The following is a 21,904-nucleotide window of genomic DNA, read 5'->3' on the forward strand; positions in this document are numbered from 1 at the left end:
GAAGAATGATGGTATAGGAATCTAAGACAAAATCACTACTTTTCACTTCCTTTCCATATGTTCCTTGTGAGTTTGTGGTCTCAATCGCTCATTTCAAGTCCTATTTCATAAAACATGTTGTTAGATACAGTCAGTGAAGTCAGGGCTCTTTAACGTGCATAATAATGAGCTGCTAACTGAGGCTAACAGCAGCTAACAGAGGCTAGCAGCCGCTAACAGAGGCTAACACAGACAAAAGCAGCAGCACATACCAACAGAAAAGTTAATTATATCTTCAGCAACTCACCTTCGTTTCACTGTCAACGGTGAAAAGTGAGCTTCACTGACTCATCTACTCATATCAGACTCCTTTCACAAGTTTTACAGCCTCCTCCAAAGTAAATAGATGTGAACACCCGGCTGAGGTAAAGAGCGAATTGACACCTTAAACTCACTACAGATGAATAGTGGTTGTATGGTAGGAGTCTGCACTTGAATTGGGTTGGGTAAGAAAGTTGACTGCAATCTCCAAGTCACATCTACTGGTGAGATTTTACACAATGTACCTTTAATTTTGTAAGCCATGGTCCTATTTAGCGTGAAATAGAAGATAAATCTGGGTATGCTTTTATTTGTGCAATATCCCCAGGTTCTCCGTCAGGTACATCCTGAGCTCGTCACATCAACATGATAGTGAGGGCCAAATGCTCAGCTTTTGCAAGACATGCGTTGACAAGTAGCATCTAGTTTCTGAAAATGTGCTTATTTTTCCATTTATTATAATTTATTTACAACCCAACCCTATCTATAGGAGGTCGCTACCAAACTGGTGCTTATTAAAGAAGAGATTTACAGGAACATCACAATGGACCTGACCCCTGACATGCTCAACACTGCCAAAAATGCACTTCAGTATCATTGTCTTCTTTGCTTTGTTTTAGTGCATGTCTGCAGAAATTGCTTAAAGCCAATTCTCTTCCTCACTTGTACCCAAACAAAAGACCCTCATGTGCTTCTGTCTAAAATGTAGTGTCTAATGCATTTCCTAAAACAGTGAAGTAATAGCCAAGGATGTCTAAACTGGTGAGAGCATGTCCCTGTTTTCTCTTCCACACTCTTTTCCCTGCCAGCATTTATGATGTGCGCAGCAGTGCAATCATGCTCGGAGATAATTGATAACAAAAGGCCAAATTGAAAACACTCCGCAGGGGAGGGTTAATAATCAAGTGCTCCACATTACTGATTAAACGCTTGCTACATAGTTGTGAGTTGTATTGAGTAAACAGCATGTGGTAGTGCTTTCCTGTTTATCTCCAAAGTATTTGGATTTTAGCTAAATCCCCCTGGCTTTTGTCAAGCCGCCTCCTCGTATAAAGTGTTTTACGTGCTGATTTGCTGCCATGTTGTTGTATTGGCCTGTTTCGTTGGCTCATTCCCCAACGGCGAAAATAAGACAATAAAACTGTCCCAAAACAAACCCCAAAACAGACAAATTAGTTTGGTTTATGCTAAATTTAAGTGCAAATGAATTAGATGGCATGCCAGCGTGGAGTCCGCTAGGCAAGACTGGATTTCCTCTCCTTCTTCCCCCCTCATCCTATTATAGCTGGTTGTTACAATGCAGAATGGAGACATAAAACTAAGCAGGGGAGCAGGCTTTTTAGCTGGATGGGAAGAAATGCTCAGTCTAATCTGATTGGCTCCCACATCGTCAGGCGGACAAATGGAGAGGTTTGATATTATTACTGAGCAGCTCAAACTAATTGAGTGTAATTATACAGTAGAAATCCACCGACAATGCCGTCCCCAGCGTGGGCCTCGTTCTCACGCCATGTGTATTACAGGGTGCCAGGCTCATGGGACGAGTGCTCACTTAGTGCTCACTTAGTCTGTCAGCTTGATTCTTGAGTAACTGGTGTAAAGTGTGGTTCTGAAGCCCAGGCTGATTGGACATTTTGGGTGGGAGCCAGTTACATAAAAAAGATTTCTTCTCGGACTGGAAAGCTCCTTTCTCTCAGAGTCTCACACACTTTACCTTGAGTGCTTAAATGAAGTTTCTCGGCAGGGGTGTACCAGCCTCCGGCCGGGTCTCTGACAGCTTCCTCAGCTGCCAGGTGACATACCTGGGCTCACCGCGTGGGTAGCCACGGGGCCGCAGGGTGTGGGAAGCCAGCAAACTCCGAGACACTCGTCAAGTTTGAGAGACTGAAGTAGTGGCGTTTTTCTGCTCTTGTCTCATGGGAACGTCTCTGCTCTCATGTGCCTGATGATGAGCGATTACAACCTTGCCATTTCCCTAGACTCCAGTCTGAAATCCAGAGGTTTCCCCCATATTCCACCACACGCTGTGGATAAGACTAAACAGCCTCCATCTGCCTGTAAAATTGGTTTAATAATTATTATCGTCTGGTTTTCCAACCCCCAAGTTACAAGAATATTAATGTTAATAGATAGCTTATGTTTTTATTAAAGCAATTATTTAATATTTTGTGGATAGTCATTATAACATCAGGGTCTCTTTTTTCATCATATACAAAAAAAACCCATATACCGTTTCAAATCTGACAGATAAACACGTTATACATTTTGATAACCCAAAAAAGAATGTCTAAGTGTGGTTGTAGATAAATAAGTATAAAAGTGAGTCTGGTATCCTCATCTGGCGTCCTAAATCAACAGTTTCAGTTTCATGACTGCAAATGGTTTGAATATGGATAGTAGGCTGGATACTCTTGAGTAACCTAGTGCAAGGCATACACTTAGGGGCCTGCACTTAGGAATAGGCGAACAGTGATGTAGCCGGGCTGTTAAATGACTTTGTGGCACTGGCAGATTAAAAAAAAAAACATGGTTGGAGACTGTTGGATCGTGTGCATTGAACTCGAAATCTTGTTCATATTTGAAATGGCTGCTTCCAAGCAACCCTGATGTATGAACATGGTGATAAAACAGAACGAGACAGTCTTTCTGCTGTCGGTTTGTGATTTAATGGGGTCAAGTCGGAAATTACTTGACAATCTGTTTGTAATAATATGGCAAAGGTTGCAAATCTGTTGCTGTCTACAGACAGAGAAATTCGTATTAAACAGAAACTTACATTAACTACTTACAATCACAGTCCAGCCAAAACCTCATAGATTTGAAACAGAAATGCAGAAATTCCTCAATAAATAGTAATCTAGTTGGAATTTTATACATGGCTCAGCAATCTTGCTTTTATTTTGGAAAACAATCAGAATACAACTACTTGGCAACAATCTTAATCGAGTAACCAATTGCAAAGAGGCATGTTGCAGACAGGGCATGCTCATGCGCGCAGCTTGACTTAGATCACGGGTCTCCAACTCTAGTCCTCGAGAGCTAGTTTATCAAATAATGTCAGAAAATGAGTTCATTGCTCTTAGCAGAGGTTCAAGTACAGTTTAGAGATTTATTTCAGGTGAGCAACAAAAGATAACCTAGTTTTGCTTTGGGTGATAATGAACCAGGCTTTCTAAATGACCTGCTTATTCTCAGCTTGGCATGAAAACCTCTCAAGTGCCCCCTTACTGAAATCTCTGAGCCGTGTCACAAGTTGCGTGCAGTTTGCCTGCTGAACCTAGGTCCACATTGTAAACAGCGCTATCTTCAAGGTTTATAGCTCATCGCACAATCAAAGGCGCTTTAATAATCAGTCGGAAAATAAAAGAGGAAGCTTTTGGGTTCATTCCAGTTTGATTAAAGAGTGTTTTTACTTTGTAGTGACAGTGAGTTTTCTGCTCTGTGTGCATCCCCTCTTGCCCAGGGCCCACTGCCAGCCCTTGTAATTGGACCACCATTATCCATCGTCCAATGAGACCATCCTTTGTGTCCTTTGAGTTGAGGGGCCAATTATGAGCTCTCCTCTTCCAATCATGAGTGAGATCAAAGTTGATAGCGGGGCCGCGTGCTGTCAGAGTCACATGCGTTGTTCCCCAAACATTAGCGCTTTGCACCAATCTCTATTCAGCCTGTGGTTTCCCCTCTTTGGAGCCCAGTGCCAGAAAAACAGAGGTCTTTTGAGAGGCCTGAAGTCTGCACAGACAAAGAAAGGACAGTCTCCTCTCTATCAGCCAGCGTTATCTGCCCACACAATCAAACACGTTAAACCACTCGTTGTGTCCACAAATTTACTCTGGACTCAAGTGGAAGTTTATCAAGATAAGCAAGTCACACATTTTAGGAGTAAATTATTAGTTATTCAAGGAGATTGATGGTGAAAACATTATTTGTTTCAGTCTCACTGCACATAAGGCTTTGATTGTGCCACTGTTATGCCTTATACCACACTTAAAAGTGTGACCAGATCAGATGTTCACAGCTTTCCTGAAGGAGTTATGCTTTTCCTGGTCATGCAACATTTAGTCTTTTTTAAAAAAATCATATCTATATTTTTTTAAGTCTCACAAACTGTGCTTGTATAACCAAAGCTTGAAGCTTGAATCATATATCCCCATTTATTCATGAAACAAGAATCCAGTAAAATAACATATGTATTCAAAATATATAAGCTTTGCAACCTCTTTGTTAGGTATACCTGTTAATGCAGAAATCGAATCAATGGCAGCAACTCCATTCATTTAGGCATGCCGGCATGGTCAAGGTGGCTTAGAGATTTTCAAACCAATCATCAGAATGAGTGAGCCAGTGGAGAAGAAAGGTGATTTAAGTCGCTTTAAACGTGGGATTGTTGTTGGTGTCAGATGGGCTGTTCTGTGTACTTCAGAAACTGCAGGGATTACAGAGATTGGTCCAAAAAAAGGAGAAAATATCCAGTTAGTTTTCTGGGAGAAAATCTGCTGTCGATGCCAGAGGTCACACGACAATGGCCATACTGTTTTGGGAAGGCAGCAGTCACATAAATAATCACTTGTTATGACTAAGCTATGCAGAAGAGCACCTTGACAGCAACAGAAGACCACACCAGGTGCTTTAAAACTGAGGCTACAATTTGCACAGGCTCACCAAAATAGGACAAGATAGGTAAAACCTCACCTGGTCTTGATTTCTGTAGCAACATTAAGATAATAGTATCAGACTGGTGTGGGGGATATTTTCTTGGTACACTTTGGGCCCCTTAGTACCAACTGAGCATTGTTTAAACACTACAGGCTCCCTCAGTATTGTTGTCCACTGTGCAGCCACTTTGTACTCATCTTCTGACGGCGTTTTCCAACAGCAACTTGAGTCATGAACATGACAATGAGTCCACTCAAATGGCCTCCACAGTCACCAGATCTCAGTCCAATAGATTCTCGCAGCAACTATGTGATGCTGTCATGTCAACATGGACTAAAATCTCAGAGGAATGTTTCCAGCACCTTGTTAAATCTTTGCCATTAGGAACTAAAGCAGTTCTGAAGACAAAATGGGAATCCAACAAGGTACTAGAAATGATGATGAGCTGTTTTCTTCCAACAATAACTTCTAAGGCCAGCTATCCAAAAGTCCTATCCTAGCAGAAGATGAATTTGATCCCACTGTGCCACTCTGCTGGAAATCTCCCCAGAGGGGACCCTAACTCACAATCCATGGCTTAGGAGACCAGTGCCTTATCCATTAGGCCAATTCTGTTTGTGGAAGGGGAGATTCTGGTCATGGATGTGCAAATTTGTAGCAGTTGATGTGCTGTCATGCCAACATGGACCAAAGTCTGTTTCTAGCACCTTTTTGAATCTATTCCATGAAGAATTAAGAGAGTCCAGTGGAATTTTATACAAAGCTGGTGTAGGTTTTAAGCTAATTTACTTTTTTCTATTGAAATAGGGAGTCAGTAATACAAGTAGATGACTTGAAAGGCAGCATTTGTGTTGACATTTTCATCTCAATGGGTTTTATCCAGTTTAGTCAAGGATTGAAAAAAAAAAAAACAGTTAACAGATCCTTGCCATCTAATAAGCAGAGCCATTATTTCCATTGCTTATTCAAGGAGGGAAACTACATCACTAAGCAACCAGGAACTAGTAACTTAAAGTGTGGTCCATATAAATTTGGTCTTTTGAAAAAATTATAATTTTACTGTGGAGAAATGTTATTAAATGCAGTGAACTTGCGGCAGCTTTGATTTCAGCGTGCCTCACCATATTCATCCTCTATGAACGTCTGACTTTTACAAGCCCACAAAATGAAAATGGATTTATATTTCAAAAAACTGAAGTCATGTTTGAAATCATCAAAGGAAAGCTGGCTCCTGTTGGGTCCAGTCATTTTAAATTTTGAATAGCAAGAACTGTTACGGACCTATAAGCCTTTTCTCTGATATGTTTTTTTGTATATAGCTTAAAGAGCGTCTACTGCATGGCTCCCAACATGCATACTCTTTTCTCAGAAGCAGACAAACTTGAAACATGAGCCAGGCAGAAGGGCTTAACCCACGGTGTTAACCTCGTCCACCTGGCATGGAAGATCCATCTCCAGGGATGTTTGTTTATCGTATGCAGATGAGGCACCATATTTGGATCAAACTGGTGCTGCAGGTTTGGGTTTGAAACTGACAGAGGGCGGCTAACAGGATTGGACGTGCAGATTAAGAGCCCAGTGAGAGGAGGCTGAGGAGGGGCTGCATCTGTCAGCAGAGAGGAAACCCACCTCCTCACCTTGCAGCTGGGGTGGGGGTTGGGGGGACAAGCTCCTTGTATAGCCTCCTGGCAGACTGGGTGTGGGTGTGGGAGGCAGAAGGTGGTGCGGCAGCGCGTCCTGGCTATTCTTCCGCACAGAGGCCGCCCTGTGATCACATCCTCCTCATCGGATGCTGAGCCAAACCCTCAGCTGGGCTCTGAGAGGGCTCTTTCATGCATGGTTTCCCAAGACCAGGGCTTTAAATGTGGGGAGCTGGCTTGTTGTAGTCTGTTCAGAGACAGAGGTCCCATTTTAGCCACAGATTTATCTGATAGGAGATCATGGTTTGCATCCTGTTAGTGTTTTTTCACTTGTTTTTTGGCATTTTCTGAATCATGTTGTTTTAACTTGTAGATTTCTGCTTCAGTTTTCACTTTGCTGGTTGGATTAAGAGATAAGGATTGAAGCTCATGATGACACATGTTACGGTCGGCCTAAGATAGTGTGTCACTAACCAGTTCCAAAGGAAACCTTGTTTGTAGGTGTGACACGCCTTGAAAAAGTGCAAGAGAAAACAGCTGTCAACATATTTGTCCTTTGAGACCAGATTTCACAGGTGAGGTGTGTGTCTGACTCACTTTCGAGAACTTGAGACTTAAATGATAAGAATTCAAACACAAATAGCCCCGCCCAAAAGTGTACCCTGCTTTATCTTCTAATTTATTTCACAAGAGACCGCAGTTTCTTAAAATGAACAGTTAAGAGAGCTGCGGCCCACTTAAAAACCAGAAAATTCCACAGGGCCCACCCAATCTTAACCCTCCTGTTATGTTGGTTTCCAGGAACACCAATTATGTTCCTGGTTTAATTTGACCCAGGGCAAATTTACTCATCCAAAAGTGTCAGAAACACTGGCACTGATTATTTTACAATTTTCTTTTAGAATTTAGATTTTTTTCGTTTTCTGTAGCGATGCAGATGACATGTGACATCTCTTATGTTCTGGGTCAATCGGACCCGCAACATAACAGGAGGGTTAAATCTTCACTCACACGAGACAAAGTGGTGTACTTCCTTTCAATTTTGCTAAAAAACATAAACAACACTGACTTTTGGCTATAGATTGCTAATGCTACTCACTCGTATATAAGTTAAGGCCAATGTGTGACCACCGTGGTACTGGGACACAAACAAAAGCAGTAAATATAGGTAAAAACTAACCATCTCCTATGATTAATTCTCTTTGTATATTCATAAATAGATTGGTATAAATATATAACTGTGCATACCTATATTTTAAGGCAGTGAACCAACAATCAGACCACCCCTTATGAGTAAGCGCTTGGCGACAGTGGGAAGGAAAAACTCCCTTTTAACAGGAACAGAAAGACACCTCTGCCAGAACCAGGCTTAAGATGGGATGGCCATCTGCTGCAGCCTATTTGGGGTGAGAAGTAAGCAAAGAGAGCCTGAAGTTTTTAATTACTAATAATGAAATGCAATCCTCGGGCTAAGCTATCTTTGCCTGCACTGACTACAGGGATCTGGCTAGCTACAGGATTTTTAAAGCTGTGGAGCTGGGTCTGAACCTGGTCTCCAAAGCTATGAACAGGCTACATTTTTTACACATGTCATTGTTACTAAAGGAGCCTGAGGAATAACTAAACACTTGACACTTAGGAAGATATGCTAGTAGTGATTTGGCCAAGAGGTAAGGTAGCTATGCTCAGCTAGCATATCCCTAATGACACACGTGAGTGAATAGTATAAATATAAGTTGAAGTTGAGTCAGCAGATAATGTGCTTCTAATGTGCTACAAAACGGATCTATTAAACTATGAGATTAACCTGCAGAAAAACACCACTGTGTATAGCATAGGGAATAGATAGGATACCGCAGTGATCCAGTAGCAAGGTGCCACGAGAGGAAAGCAGGTCTTCACTCTCTATACCCAGATGCTATGTTCAGCTCATATAAAGTTTATCTTTCCTGGATGGATTATAATGTTTATGTTTGATTGAATCTATCAGAAAATGCTGGCTCATGGTCATCTCACAGATGAAAAACATATTGATAAAATAGTATATGAATAGCTGGTGCATATTTAGTAGTAAAATTCATTAGTCGGAGACAAAGAGTTGTTGCTTGATCCTTCAATAGGGGCTGTAGCCAGCAGTTATTTTTACTGTTCATTAATCTTCCATTTATTGTCTTAAAAACATTGAAAACTAGTGAATTTCTGCTTCTGTTCTTAGTCTGCAGTTGCTCTTTGCATTGGTTGGTGGTCGTGAAGTGCCACAATGACCTCTGAATCACTTACCCTCTGCCTTCCTGGGCGCTCTGTCGCACCTATACTGGTCTGGCTTGTCGGGTGAGTTCCTACAGAGCTTCCTCGCACCTGGAGAAAAGGGTTAAAGGTGAAAACTGTAAGTGTTGGGGGCTGGTTGATTTTTCTTCATTGGATTCATACATGATGCACATGCTCTGGAATTTGACTACCTTGTAATTTGCAAATAGTTTCCAACTTGATAAATGATGTAAATTATTTAGTAATTCCTACCTCACTGCTGTCTTATGGCCATTCCAAACACAATAATTGGCCTTAATTTATAATATTATATTTATGTTATTTCACCATTAATCTCATTGCAGCTTTGACAAATGGACTGTCTCATTTGCTAAAGATCTATTACTAAAACATTCAGTCATTCCCATCCAGATTCAATTTTCGGACCATTCCAGACCAAAACCATTATATGGGCATTAGTGTCATGATGCCTTTTCACTGACAAATGAAGCATCCCTAAATTGCCAAAGGATGCATTATGAAAATCTCTGTCTTTATTATAGAGACATGGATCCTCATTTAAGTGATAAAATGTTCATTATGTGTTCTGCATAGCTTTGTATTGTGTAATGGCTCACACTGGTTCAATGAACAGATGACTGGCAGCACTGGTGTCAGTCAAATAACTCATCTCTAAACCAACAGTAAAACCACAATAGAATTCAAAGTACTTTTCTATTTAATTAAAGTTCCATTACCAAATGAAAACTGCTTTGATGGTAAGCGGTTACTCATCTGCAGGAATGCTTTTGGGCAGGGCAATGATTTTGCACCTGCATCACCTCTGTTTGCTCCATAAAACCTGGCCAGTGTGAAGCTTCTGTCAGATGTCATAAATTCCTCTGCGAAGCTCGCCCAGGCGTCTGATGACTGATGAGTTTGTCATCTTCGTTTGAACAGGAGCACCACCTGCCACTCATCTCCCATCAATCACAGTGATAGCTTAAGGTCATGAGCTTTATTCTCTATTGGAAAAAAAAAGCATAGCTTATATAGGTCAGCAGGAGCAGGACTCATATTCATGGTTTGCTGCTATACCAGCTGTAAAACTGCACATGTATGCTTTTTTTTGGTGATTTATACATTTGCAAAATGTAACTATGTCATTTTAGGAGATGTCAGTGGAAAAACTCCTCTGAAATAGTCCCACTGGAGCTTCTAGATCATGTAATTTATACCAAGCAGCAACTGCCAGGGCTGAAAATTAAAGTCAGCTCGGAAGTGCCAAAGACTGCAGTTCCTCTGGCTCCAGAAGTGAGTCAGCCCCCATAGGCTCTAATGTTGAAAAGCCAAATGTTAAGGCAGAAATAAACAAGTTTTTAGCCTGGTACAAAAACATTTTGGTGTCTGTAGTTCATTTCCCCCTTTATGGCTGTTGTACAAGAGGTGAGTTTTTATATAAATCCTAGAGTCACTGAACACCAGATTTTTTTAAAATATATAGTCAAAATGATTGCTGCTTGTTAACAAAGCTTGGCAGCATTAACTTATAACTCAACACTGTACACGTTTGTACACAAGTGATAACTTCTGGCTCCAAACCCCACCCAAAAGATTGTGAACATCAAAAAGGCTAAATTGAGATCTGCCAGCCAGTGGGTGATGTCAAGGTAGCAACGTTTTTCTTTTACATATATGGTCTGTGTTATATACGTTATATAGTTTCACTGCTGGTTGAAATATTGAAGCCTGGCTGATCTTATGAGTTCAATCCTTGGTGCAAGATTTATAGTAAGTATGTGAACTGTCTACTTAAGAGTAGAATCTGATTGATATAGGACTTTTAAGACAGATACAGATTTTTGCTGATTTAAAGCCAATCTAGCAGATCAACAGATATTTTTTTCTTTCAGACAAACAAAACCAATCAAGAATTCCCCAAAAGTTGTTATGTGTAGTTATTTCTGAGTCCTTGCTAAGATAAAACGAGAGTATAGTTAAAAAATACCTTTTTGCTTTATTGTGACAACAAGCCAGGGATTACTCCGTTATGCTCTACGGAAATCTTCTTAGATTAGATTTTTGTTGTGTTCGTGGTGTTTTCAAGCATGTGTGAACATAAAAGTTGCAGAGTGCTCTCTTATGGGCAATGTAGCACCAACACGGTCTCTTCTTTGCTTTGCATAAATGCAGACACTGATATTGTCAAATTGCTAATATCCACTGATATATCGGTCGGCTCTACTTAATAATAATTTCCTGGTTTTCATACCCAGAAGTCCAAACTTTTACACCCCTCAATTTCTAACAACTTTTCCAAAAAGGACAAAGACTCAGTGGTCAACGTTTTTGTAGTTGACACCATTAAATGGTTAAAGTTTGAGAATCATCTACTGAAACTTCCTACAGACCAGATAGGAACTACATCAATCAGGCATGCAAAAATAAACTACTCTCGGTGTACACTTTAGGAAGAAATGTAGAAGTTCCCCCAAAACCACTTCCACATTTTTACACTCTGAATGAGAGAACTGCCATTATCTATTGTGTGGCCTACTTGACCAAACCACTGTGAGTAAATCCAAACCCCCATCTTGACATTTGAAGTTCATTCTCAGCATGTCACTCAGGAAACTGGTCAGCGGAGGTGGCAGAAGCTGACTCGGGATCTTGAAAACAACGGAAAGCGATCTAACCCAGAGGTCAGTTTAGAGGCTGTTGTGGAACCTTTTGATACGATCACGTGATCTTCCTTGGCAGCTTGAGCTGTAGATTGTCACGTACCTTGGAAACAAAGGTCTAGAATACTTTTCCAGGGTCCAAACTACATTTAAGTAACTGTTTTTTAAGCATGTGACCACAGTGAATGGGCTTTATCAGGGCAACTGTACTAAAAATGCAGATGTTCAAATGTTGCCTCTGACCAGTGTCCTTATCATCTAATATTGTGGCTAAATAACAAAGATTACTGTGTTTAAATCAATATGGAGACAGTAGCCAATATATTAGGATTTGCACTGTAGCCAACGGAAATCCAGGCCAAGACTTCCTGTTCCGGTTATTGTATTTGAATGCAGATAAATTACAAAAGGTAATAAAACAATGGCCAGCCAGTTTGAGATTGCATGTCAGCTTGTGTCTGCTTTCAGCTGCTCTCAAGGCTGTTGCTTTACCTGCATGCAAATAAATTCTCAGCAAATGTGTTGAGTCAATAGGCAGTGAATTGCAAAATAGTCCCCAGAAAGCTTCAAAGTACCAAAACTTTTGCTCCTTGTTAATTAAGGTAGATAAAAACAAGTGGTTTATAAAGACAGGATCTGTCCTCTGACCTTCCGCTTACATGTCTTCCAAGTAAAATGTCTGCAGATCGGCACACAGTAGTTTCCTGCAAGAGTTCACAAGTCATAAGAGCTGTGATGCTGAGAAACAGTCGTTAGGCGAAAGTCAGAGAGGTTCTTCATTAGCTTCTTTACACTTACATGGCCTAAGATTGTTGCCAGCGGTGGTAACAGCAGTGGTAATACTGAAGTGGCAGAAGTGTGAGTTTCTGGTCTGAAGCTGGAGTCGCCAAAAACGGGCAAAACCGCCAACTCAGAGTCTGAATCAGACTCCTCTGCGTGACATGAGTTAATGTTTTATGTCTTCACACGCACTCACAAACACCAGCAATTCACTGCTTCAGCCACAAACATGTAAACATGAGTTCACACAAAGTCTCCTGGGTAACTATGCGCTGTAGGTCTTGCCCAGGTGATTTAATCCAGCCTGACTTTGCTGGTTAAATATTGACAAAATGCCGGTGTGGCCTCGCCGAGGAGAGAACTCAGAAGAGGCACTTTGCTGCCAGGGCTGCACGACTGCCTGCTGCATCATCATTCCAACACACACACATACACAAACGTGCGCGCGCACACACCGCTGAATGCAAACGCACACATACACCCAGTGGCAGGCAGCAGCTGAGACTCAGCTAGGGCAGAAGTGTGGAACCAAGCGGAAGAAGAGGAAGCGAGCAGACGAGAGACAGCGAGCGCAGGATGAGCCAGTTCGTGGACCACGGCGTTGTGTCGGTCAGCGGGAAGATCCGAAGCATCCCCCTGCTGGAGCTCCTCGCGGTGAGTGCCGGTCCATACGTTCACCCCCCCCCCCCCCCCCCCTCCTTTCCAACCCTCCGCAAGCAAAGGAGGTATCTGGGGCAAGAGGAAGGCTGTCTGGAGCTGGATGTAGGTCTGACTGGGTGATAATCAGGCTAACATCCTGCCCTCCAAACCCAACTATGTTGCTTGTGCCCCAGACAGGAGGCAGGAATTGCCCTGGGTAAGAAGTGCAGGAGGGAGGAGTGAGAGATGTTGATGGAGGAAATGTTAAAGCCAAGCAGAGAGCAAAGGGAAGTAGTAGTTCAAATCTGGAGTGTGCGTTTTGTATTTGCATCTTTGGTCTTCGGCTAAAGTGGCTGTTTGTTGACTACTTTTAAATGTATGTGGCTCTCTAAGGATGCTCTCTGTTGGACTGTCGAGGATTAATCAAAAAGAGGAATCAGAGTGTTTTGAGTCTCTCTTTGCTTTTCACTGTGTGCATGTCCAAGCCTCGCAAAGTGCACGGGAATGCCGGAGTCCTCGGCAGCGCGTCATGCATCTCCAACACTTTACGTGTTTCATATGTAGGTCACTCGCTGGCAAGCTATGACTACTACTAATTAGATGCGAGAATTGAGATTGTTTTACATTTCTGATACCCCTCCAGAAGGTCTGAGTCAGGGGACCTGCTGCCATCTGTAGTTATTTACCCCATGTGGTTGAGATGGATCGCAACATGTGACAGTTTATTAGTAGGATGTGGTGATGGGTTTGCATTTTGGGGAGGAGAATCCAGCATTTGAACTTCTTCTGGCAACAGGAGATCTAAAAATACACCACCTTTTGTTGGAGGATGCCTTTCAGATATGACAACTCTTTGATGCTCGACTCTCTGTACTCTCGGATGGGTTTATACGTTTTGAAATGGAAGACATGCAGTGCTTATTGGATTGGCAGGAAAACAGGGAACACAGCAACAGATATTTTGTAAAAACAGATTACTTTAGAGAGGATTTTTAATCTTTACCCGTCTATTTCTTTCATTCTCTCTGTCCTTCTGTAAATTCCTTTTCTGGGTTAGTAAGCCAGAGGTGTTTTGTGGAAATCCAGGGGTTCTTAGCCTCGGCCACTGCTCGGACACAATTATGCAGACAAATGTCTCCGCTGAGCTCCGAGACTCCATATATCCTTTATCTAATTACATTAACAGGAGCTGGATAGTGACTAATGGCTCGTGGAGGGGAAGGAGGGGGAAGCAACACACGACGAGGAGCTGGGAGAGGGCCGCGATGCATGATTGCATTTTTCCATCCTATTTCACTCTCTCACTCTTCCTTGCCCAGATCTCTCCCTGTGCTCCTTTTAGAAATCCCCCCCTCAACAATCCCAAACCTCCACACATGTACATACAAACATACGCACACGCACACTCAGTCCCACGAGTCTTTTTCCAGCCTGAAAGACTTTTATTTTGCAGAATATGTCCTGCTTTTTCTTTTTCTTCTTGGCCGTTATGCAACGCGGCATCAATGTTTGCATTATAGCGCTCAGTATTTCACCACCGCAGTTTCAATACTGACGATGTACTTAAAGCCTAAATCAAAATAAAGCTGTGTCAGGGCCACGAGCGACTCTTCCCCGTTAACGTTGCTTTTACTGTCAATTGAATGAAAGCATTAGGCGCTCTGAGGCCGAGAGCAAATGCTGACTTTTTGCGCTCCGTTTGCTTGCGAAGCACCTTAAAAGACCAGGAGTGCTTTTTTTTCTCCCTTTTCTTTAATCTCCTCAGCTGGCAATGACTGTGCTGCCAAAATAAAAGCTCGCCCTGTGGCCATAATGAAAATAAAAATGTAACAAAGGACAAAAAGATCCTTTCTGTACTCAATATCCATCTCATTTTGCATGTTTTCATCCATTACATAATCCCAGGCGGACCATAATAAGCGTACCGTATCAGTTCCCTTAATCGTTTCCATTTTTTTTTAGTATTATGCAAGATGGAAAGACTTGCTGGAAGCAGCTATTATGTTGAAAACTGTGACTTGCTAATGGTTTAAAACCAAGCGTGCTAATACAAGTAGTTTTTTGCATTTCATGGCTTATATATTGGAGGTCATTTATCTGAATTTCAGGAGCTGGAACACACCCCAAACACTCCCCTTCTGGTCATAAATGCCTACTTGCATCAGTTACACATTTACTCTTGTTTTCATACCCCAACCTCCCTCCCCCTTTTTCTCTGGTTGTCAGCTCCTCTCACAAGTATCACGATGAGGCCTTTCCCAAACCAAAGCTAGTGACCTAGCTTATTTCTAGGGGTGAGGGTGGGAACTGAAAAAATACTGATTGAGGCAGTTTTAAAGAAATTATTTCTGCAGAACATTACAGCCATACACTTTTATTAGTGTTCTTCTCTCTGTGTTATTGTAAGTTCTTTATAGTGTAACGTAATGCGACTCAAGGTGACTGTTGTTGTGATTTGGTGCTAAACAGCAGGTTATTAGCATTTAGCCAAAAAGCAACACGTCCCAATTGTTGCATCCTAAAAGCAGCTGTGCGATAGCACACCTGTGCCTCGGCAGTGAGCGAACTACTGACTGAATAAACGAGGGTGTGAGCCTGGACGCGACCTTTGTGTTTTGATGGAGCTGAGCTGCCACATCGCACTGCACCGAGAGACAGAGATGAGCTGCTCGCAGCTGCAAAAGATTAAAACTAATTATGGGTGGCGGCGAGACGGCTCGAGGAAGAGCTCAGAAAACAAAACAATATAAATGTATGAAATCTTTGGGAAAACATTTTGCTTTTCCCGTATGATGTTTAATTAGCAGCGGCATCCAGAGTCACAGTTTGATGGTGATGATGATTGATGGCAGGCATCGTTTCTCGTCACACAAAATCAGTAAAACCACCACTGTGACTTTTCAAATGCGCTGGTTACGGCATCCCGAAGAGCTGATGTGGTGTTTTTAAAAAATGTCATAAGAAGCGTAGTTGGTAAATGATTTTAAATCGCAGCGTCATCTACTGTCTTTTAATTATCTTTCCCCGTGGTCAGTGAATAAATCTGGTGTCATTAGTTTCCTGTTTTGTCCTTGGAGGTTTGCAGCAGGCTTACAGGAGCTCAGCAGTCTACTGGCTCACATTACTTTATGCTAATAACCCCCAGCTGCAACCTGCACCACCCTCCTGCCTCCCTGCCTTGCTTTTGCTGCCTCACACACACACACACACACACACACACACACACACACACACACACACACACACACACACACACACGAGCCCCCGGGACAGTCACGGGAGGGCCATGAAAAGGAAGCCGAGATGATTAATTAACTCTGCCCTCGTTTTGATACCGCCTTATTGGCTTTCAACAGCCAAAACTCGGCTTCGGAGCTTTGCATACATTATGCTGTCGCCACAACAGCTACCACCCAAAACAGGCACACAAACACACTTCTGAAAATATCGAGGTCACGGTGTTCACTGGTGCTGCGGTGAATACGCAAAATTTCAATTTGTGGGCAGGTAGTGTTGTTCAGCAGAGAGATTTAGGTGAGTTGGTTATAGTGAACGTTGGGTTTTTCACTTACGAGAGAGAATCTGCTCCTACGGGAAGCCAGCTGTCAGACACTGACAGAGAATGGTTGTAATTATAACTGTTGAAGCTGCAGCGATGCGCAGTCGCACAAGCGGGATTTACTGTCTTTCACGTCTTGCTCAATATCCCAACAGTTACTCGTAAATCTGTGGCAGACTGTCGTTGTCTCTTATATGACCTTCACCAGAAAATCAGTCGTGAATACAGTTGCCTTTGAAAGCGAGCACAACACTGTTTCAAGAAGCTGGGTAATGATTTACTTTCAGTTATACAGTTCAGAAAATTCATGCTTTTTTGCTCCAAAAAAAATAATCAGCAGAAAAATTGTGTTTTGCTCAGAAGTTGTGGTTGTTATTAAACGGTTGCACAAGTTTAGTGTAGAACTTAGTCCCCAAAGAGGATCCAGGACACACTATATGGACAAAAGTGCTGCTTCACCTGCACAGTACCCCTACAGAATCTGCTCAGCAATGGAAATCTGTGGGATGCTAATGTTGTTTAGCTAAAGACAGACTTAAATTACAATGAACTTATTAGAGAATCTGGATAGCTGAACCAAACTAGGCACTAAACAAGACTACTCAGGACTTGTCTGTCACTCAAAGAGGCCACACCCTAAACAATTTTAAGCTTTCGTACACTTTAAATTACTGAGTCATGTAAAACTTCCATGTTATGTACAGCTGTCACGAAGGTGGAAATTACTCATAAAGGCCAAAACCACTTTTAGCGTCAGGCTGTAAATGTGTTTATGTTGCGCTGTGAAGTTTGACATTATATCATGGAAGTATATTTGGATTGATTTTCATCACAGACACCCTCAAGTTGCCACTAGAAGGAACTGCAGTTTTTGACACCCCTGTGCTGGCTTCATTTTTCAACCCTGAAAGTTGCCGCTCGTCTTCAACAAGCGTCTCAAGTCCAAGTTCCTGGTTACCACTATTATTCGTTGTCTTTGCACTGTTTTTATGCATTTACTAACACAACCCCGTGAGGTCACCACCACACAGCTGCTGCTTTAACTGCATTTAACAACTGACCACTGCTGTCAGGTTTTTGATGATATTACACACATTCTTACTGGTTATGTGTGCAGCATGTGAGCATTCATGTGCACTCAGATTATCATTGCTTGCTCATGTGCAAGCAAATACACTAAAAAAGAGGTTCGTGTGTGCCGCCACATGGTCATCTCATGTGTGTGTAGCTGTGTTTGTGCGTCAGCATCGGTGTGTGCGTCTTTTGTGTGCCCGCTCTGAGCTCCAGGTGCTCCAGTTGGTTGTGTCCCCGCACAGTGGCCCGGCCCTGACCAACCGTCCTCTGGTCCCCTGTGCTTTTCTTTTGATGACAGCCTCTTACAGACGGCTCTACAGCATTAAAGGGCCTGTCAGGCCCCAGCAGCAGAGCTAGACAATACAATAGTGCTGCTGTATTTTTCCTATACACTGGGGAGAAAGCCTGCTGCACAGTTGTCTTTCATTTTTCTCCTTTATTTGTTTTGAGGCCTCATTCATCTTTTCTGCTTTTTCACTGCTCAGTTCCCTTCCTCTCTGCGCTGAAGCTCTTTGCTCTCATACTGTGCACACATTGGGAGTTAATGTGTTTGTCCGTGTTTTATCATCAACTCCCTCCCACACAAAAGATCACCTGCCCGGCTGTGTGAGGCATCACAGGTTTGGAGCCCAGAGGGGAAAGCATACATGCGTCAGGACAGCTTCATATTGTCTTTCAGAATGTGTTGTTGGTATAGTCGAGGTGTGGCTGGATAACCTGCGTGTGACGCTTCAGGGCTTCAACAAACAGGGAAATACGGTTTAACTAAAGAACTGAGTGGAGCTGAACAGGTTTGAATAGAAAATTTAATGAAGTTCTGTAGAAATTCTAAAAAGCGTTGGCAGTGGAGCAGATTTTGACAAAAATAAAGTTGGCTACTAAATGCTTCAGGGCATTTACAAGAACACTTGTCACGGGAGTGTGAATGCTGATTTGTATCACAGTGTGGGGCTTTTAGTTCAGTTCAGAGTGAGCTTGCTTGTTCCACATTAGTTATCTATTTATTTGTAGTTATTTTTTTTGAAAATGTTTAAGTTCATTTGAACTTTCTAGAGTTCTAGTAGAGTTCTAGTTTTTATTTTATTTATCTTTTAGTTTAGTTTTAGTTTAATTATAATAACCTCAATCTGAAAAAGCAACCTTAACTTCATTTTAAGCTGCTTTTGGAGCATTTGGCACAGATGTTTGTAGCTGAAGCTTTGTTGCACCAGGACGCATCAAGGTAATAATCTCCTGCGTTTTACACATTTTAAAAGCTTTCATTCGCAAATAAATCAAATGTATGCAAAAAGTCAACCCTTCTCCCTCATAATATCTGCAGTTGTATGCACGTGCCATTAGGGTTGGGCGATATGTAAAAAATTTTCAACCGACAATCGTCCGTCCAATAATCGGGTGGAGCAATGTAATCATGCATGGACTGATTTGCGCATATACAACACAGAAGTCCAAACATGGATGAGCTAATTCCCCCCCCAAAATTAGGGCTGTCAGTGTTAAGGCGGTGTTAACACGATTAACAGTGATTTAACACACTCAACCCATCTGGAGCGCAGAACGAACAAACTTTGGACAAACTGGCTGAAATGCATTAACAGAGACATTTCAGGGATTTTGACTCAGTCTGTGCTCCAAATGGGTTAATTGTTAATCGCATTTGTCCTGATGATGGAGCGTTAACGCTAACAGCACTAAAAAAAATATAACGTTGCCAATTTGGGATTTCTTTGGCTTTAAACCAGATGAAAGAGGTAAACCTAGGATGTAACCAAAGCGGTGTGCCACTTGTGTAGACGTATAGTGCGAGCAAAGTACTCAAGCACAACTAACTTGTATGAGCATGTACATGTCCACCATCTGGCTGAGTATGCTAGGCTATCACCAGCTTCTGCAGCTCCGTCAAGCATTTGGGAGACATGCATGAGAACATGCAAACTCTGTGGAGTCAAACGCAGGACCATGGATCCAAAATGTTAATTTGATACTCTCAGAGCCACTTTGTGTGCTGGAAAATACACAGATTTTCACTAAACTACCCCTGAAACTTTAGAAGAAGCTGGTCTCTGAGGATGTTTGTTGTACTGGTCAGTCTTTAAAATGCAGGTGGGTGTGCAGAAGCTCCAGGCTGTCAATGTCAAGAACCGATAGTGCAGGAATTATCACCAACAATCAGGATTTGGCCCAAAAGCTGCAGAAGCTACGAAGAAGAAGGTTCAGTATTTTAAATATTGTATTTTCCAACCAATGTCTTTGAAACTGTTAATTGATTAGTTGATGAACTGATGCTGATTAACCTACACAATGGTTTTTTTTTGCTACTCAGTAAACTAAAACAATAACCTACTGTACCATGAAGTTATCTAACCAAAACCCACTCAAAAACTCTGTAAATTTCAGATGAGGAAGTTGAAAATAGAAAGCCATTCCTGTAATCGCTGCAAGGGTACGTTAGAGGAAAAGAAAAGGTGGAAACTCCTGGTTGGAGTTTCAAGTCTGATAACAGGAAGCTTTCTGGTTTGTGCTGCTTCTTGTTGTAAAATGGTTTTAATTCTCTCTGACATATTTTACAAAAAATCGCCAGCGGTTATTTTCATTGTATAAGCCATTCTCTGCAATGTTTCTCCACAATATCCTGCGCTGGAACTCGCTCATATGCAAACAAAGCGACGGAGCGGAGGCAATAAAAGCGGAGGGACCTGTTTTGCCTCAAACTGCTGCAGTGCGTCGCGTTATAATAAGGTGTTGTTTGTAGTAAACCCGGTCTCCTCTGACGTGGCTAATGCACACTGTCAGAAGCGTTTGCGGCTGATGCTAGCCTTGTCTCCACTCTGTTAAAAGTCACTGAGAAGGGAGAGAGGGAGCTGAGTGCAGTCCGGCTCACCATATTCGCCTGCCGGCTACACTTTCACCAGTCAAGAGGCAATGACCTTCATGCCAGCTCTGCTATCATTGGGTCCTGTCAGGGCCGATAGGTAGTCCATTTCAGTCTTTTCCCTGCCTTGGCAATACAGACCATAAACTTTGCTAATCACACTGCAGGTTGGAAAGGAAGCCTGCTTCTTTTTTTGAAAGCAATCTGCATTTCAACACTGTACTCGATTGCTTTCTTGAGGCTCTAAAGCACTTATCATGACACTGTGGGCACATTATCTCAAATGCCAAGCATCCAATTGAGGTGCAGGGCAGAGTTATTACAATGATTAGAGGGAAAGCTTCTTTGATGGCGCACCATTTTAAAGGAAAGTCACTGGCTAGAAGATTATGCAATTACACACTGAAAAAAGTCTGTCTTAAATTAGTTTAGCTTCATCCTTCCAACCTGGTTCCAACCTTTAAATGCTGATTTCTTAAATAATCAAAGATAAAGTATTAAAAAAACTGAACATCCTTTTATAGTGGTTGATTTATAAGATGAAGCTATTTGAATGCTAAACTCCAACATTAAAAGCTAGCTTGTTCCTACCAGAGTGAAACGGGATTAATCAATGTCATCTGCATGCAGCAATGTTTGTCTGTATGGCTCATCCGGCTGCTGGAGCCACTGACATTATTGAGTGTTGCCCAGTTTCTAAAGATATCATATGATCTGTATACCTTGCATGAGTCCATAAGTCAATTTTATGGTGATGTGCTCATGGCACTCAATGATTTTCCCTCCCCGTAGCCAGACAGCAGAGCAGTGATTGGGGTTTTATGAGGCGGAGCGAGCCTCAGGTGAACAGGATTGAATGAGGGATGCTTTCGCAGAGGACCTGTTTGACCCTCAGGGCTGATTGTCTGCAGCTCCAGTGGTCAACAATCGCCATTGTGTGTGGTCCCATGGTCAATGAAGGGCTATTGTGGGAGCTAACCAGAGGGCTATCACACAGCAACCCAACATCCATCTGGCTCAACAGCTGTAGGAGCCAATAGATTTCCATGCGGAAAATTATGCAGCGCAAACAAGAGCCTTATGATTATTCCATTACCTTCATTCTCTGGGATTATCATGAATTTGCTGGAAATGGCCCTCGTGTGATTACTGCCCAACAAAGCATCCTGTATTTGGCCTTTGTTGAATATTGCAATGCAATCCTGCCTCCTTCAATTTATTCACTCAGAAACAGGTTTTTATTTTGGAGGTATTCCCTGATTGGATTTTCTCTCTTCCCCACCCCTCCCCTCTCATATCCCTGCCTAAGCTGAGACACTGAGGAGAGGTCAGTGAAAATCAAGTCAAACTGGTTGAATTAGTGCATTATTAAGCCTTTCTCTTCCGAACCACTTCCCCAACTGCTTGCATGGCTTGAGTCCAGCATGGACCGGTAACCTGGAAAGCATCTGAATAA

General features: G+C 42.2%; 1 protein-coding gene across 5 annotated transcripts in view; it reads left to right on the forward strand.

Annotated features, from left to right (window-relative positions):
- LOC147301875 (nck-associated protein 5-like) overlaps positions 1–21,904 on the forward strand; it is a 188,662-nt gene that overhangs the window by 20,138 nt on the left and 146,620 nt on the right. For 2 of the 5 annotated variants that reach the window (XM_086282915.1, XM_086282916.1), the window contains exon 1: positions 12,810–12,958. The exons of the other annotated variants lie outside the window; for them this stretch is intronic. In XM_086282915.1, the coding sequence (XP_086139041.1) occupies positions 12,881–12,958 (78 nt within the window). In that variant the 5' untranslated portion in view covers positions 12,810–12,880. Of the gene's footprint in view, positions 1–12,809; positions 12,959–21,904 lie in introns of those variants that run through there. 5 annotated transcript variants of the gene reach the window in all.

This window comes from Aulonocara sp. 'chitande type north' Nkhata Bay, linkage group LG23, assembly GCF_057382095.1.
Source record: "Aulonocara sp. 'chitande type north' Nkhata Bay isolate Kocher_YH1m ecotype deep benthic linkage group LG23, A_spYH_male_GT1.1, whole genome shotgun sequence".
NCBI lineage: Eukaryota > Metazoa > Chordata > Actinopteri > Cichliformes > Cichlidae > Aulonocara > Aulonocara sp. 'chitande type north' Nkhata Bay.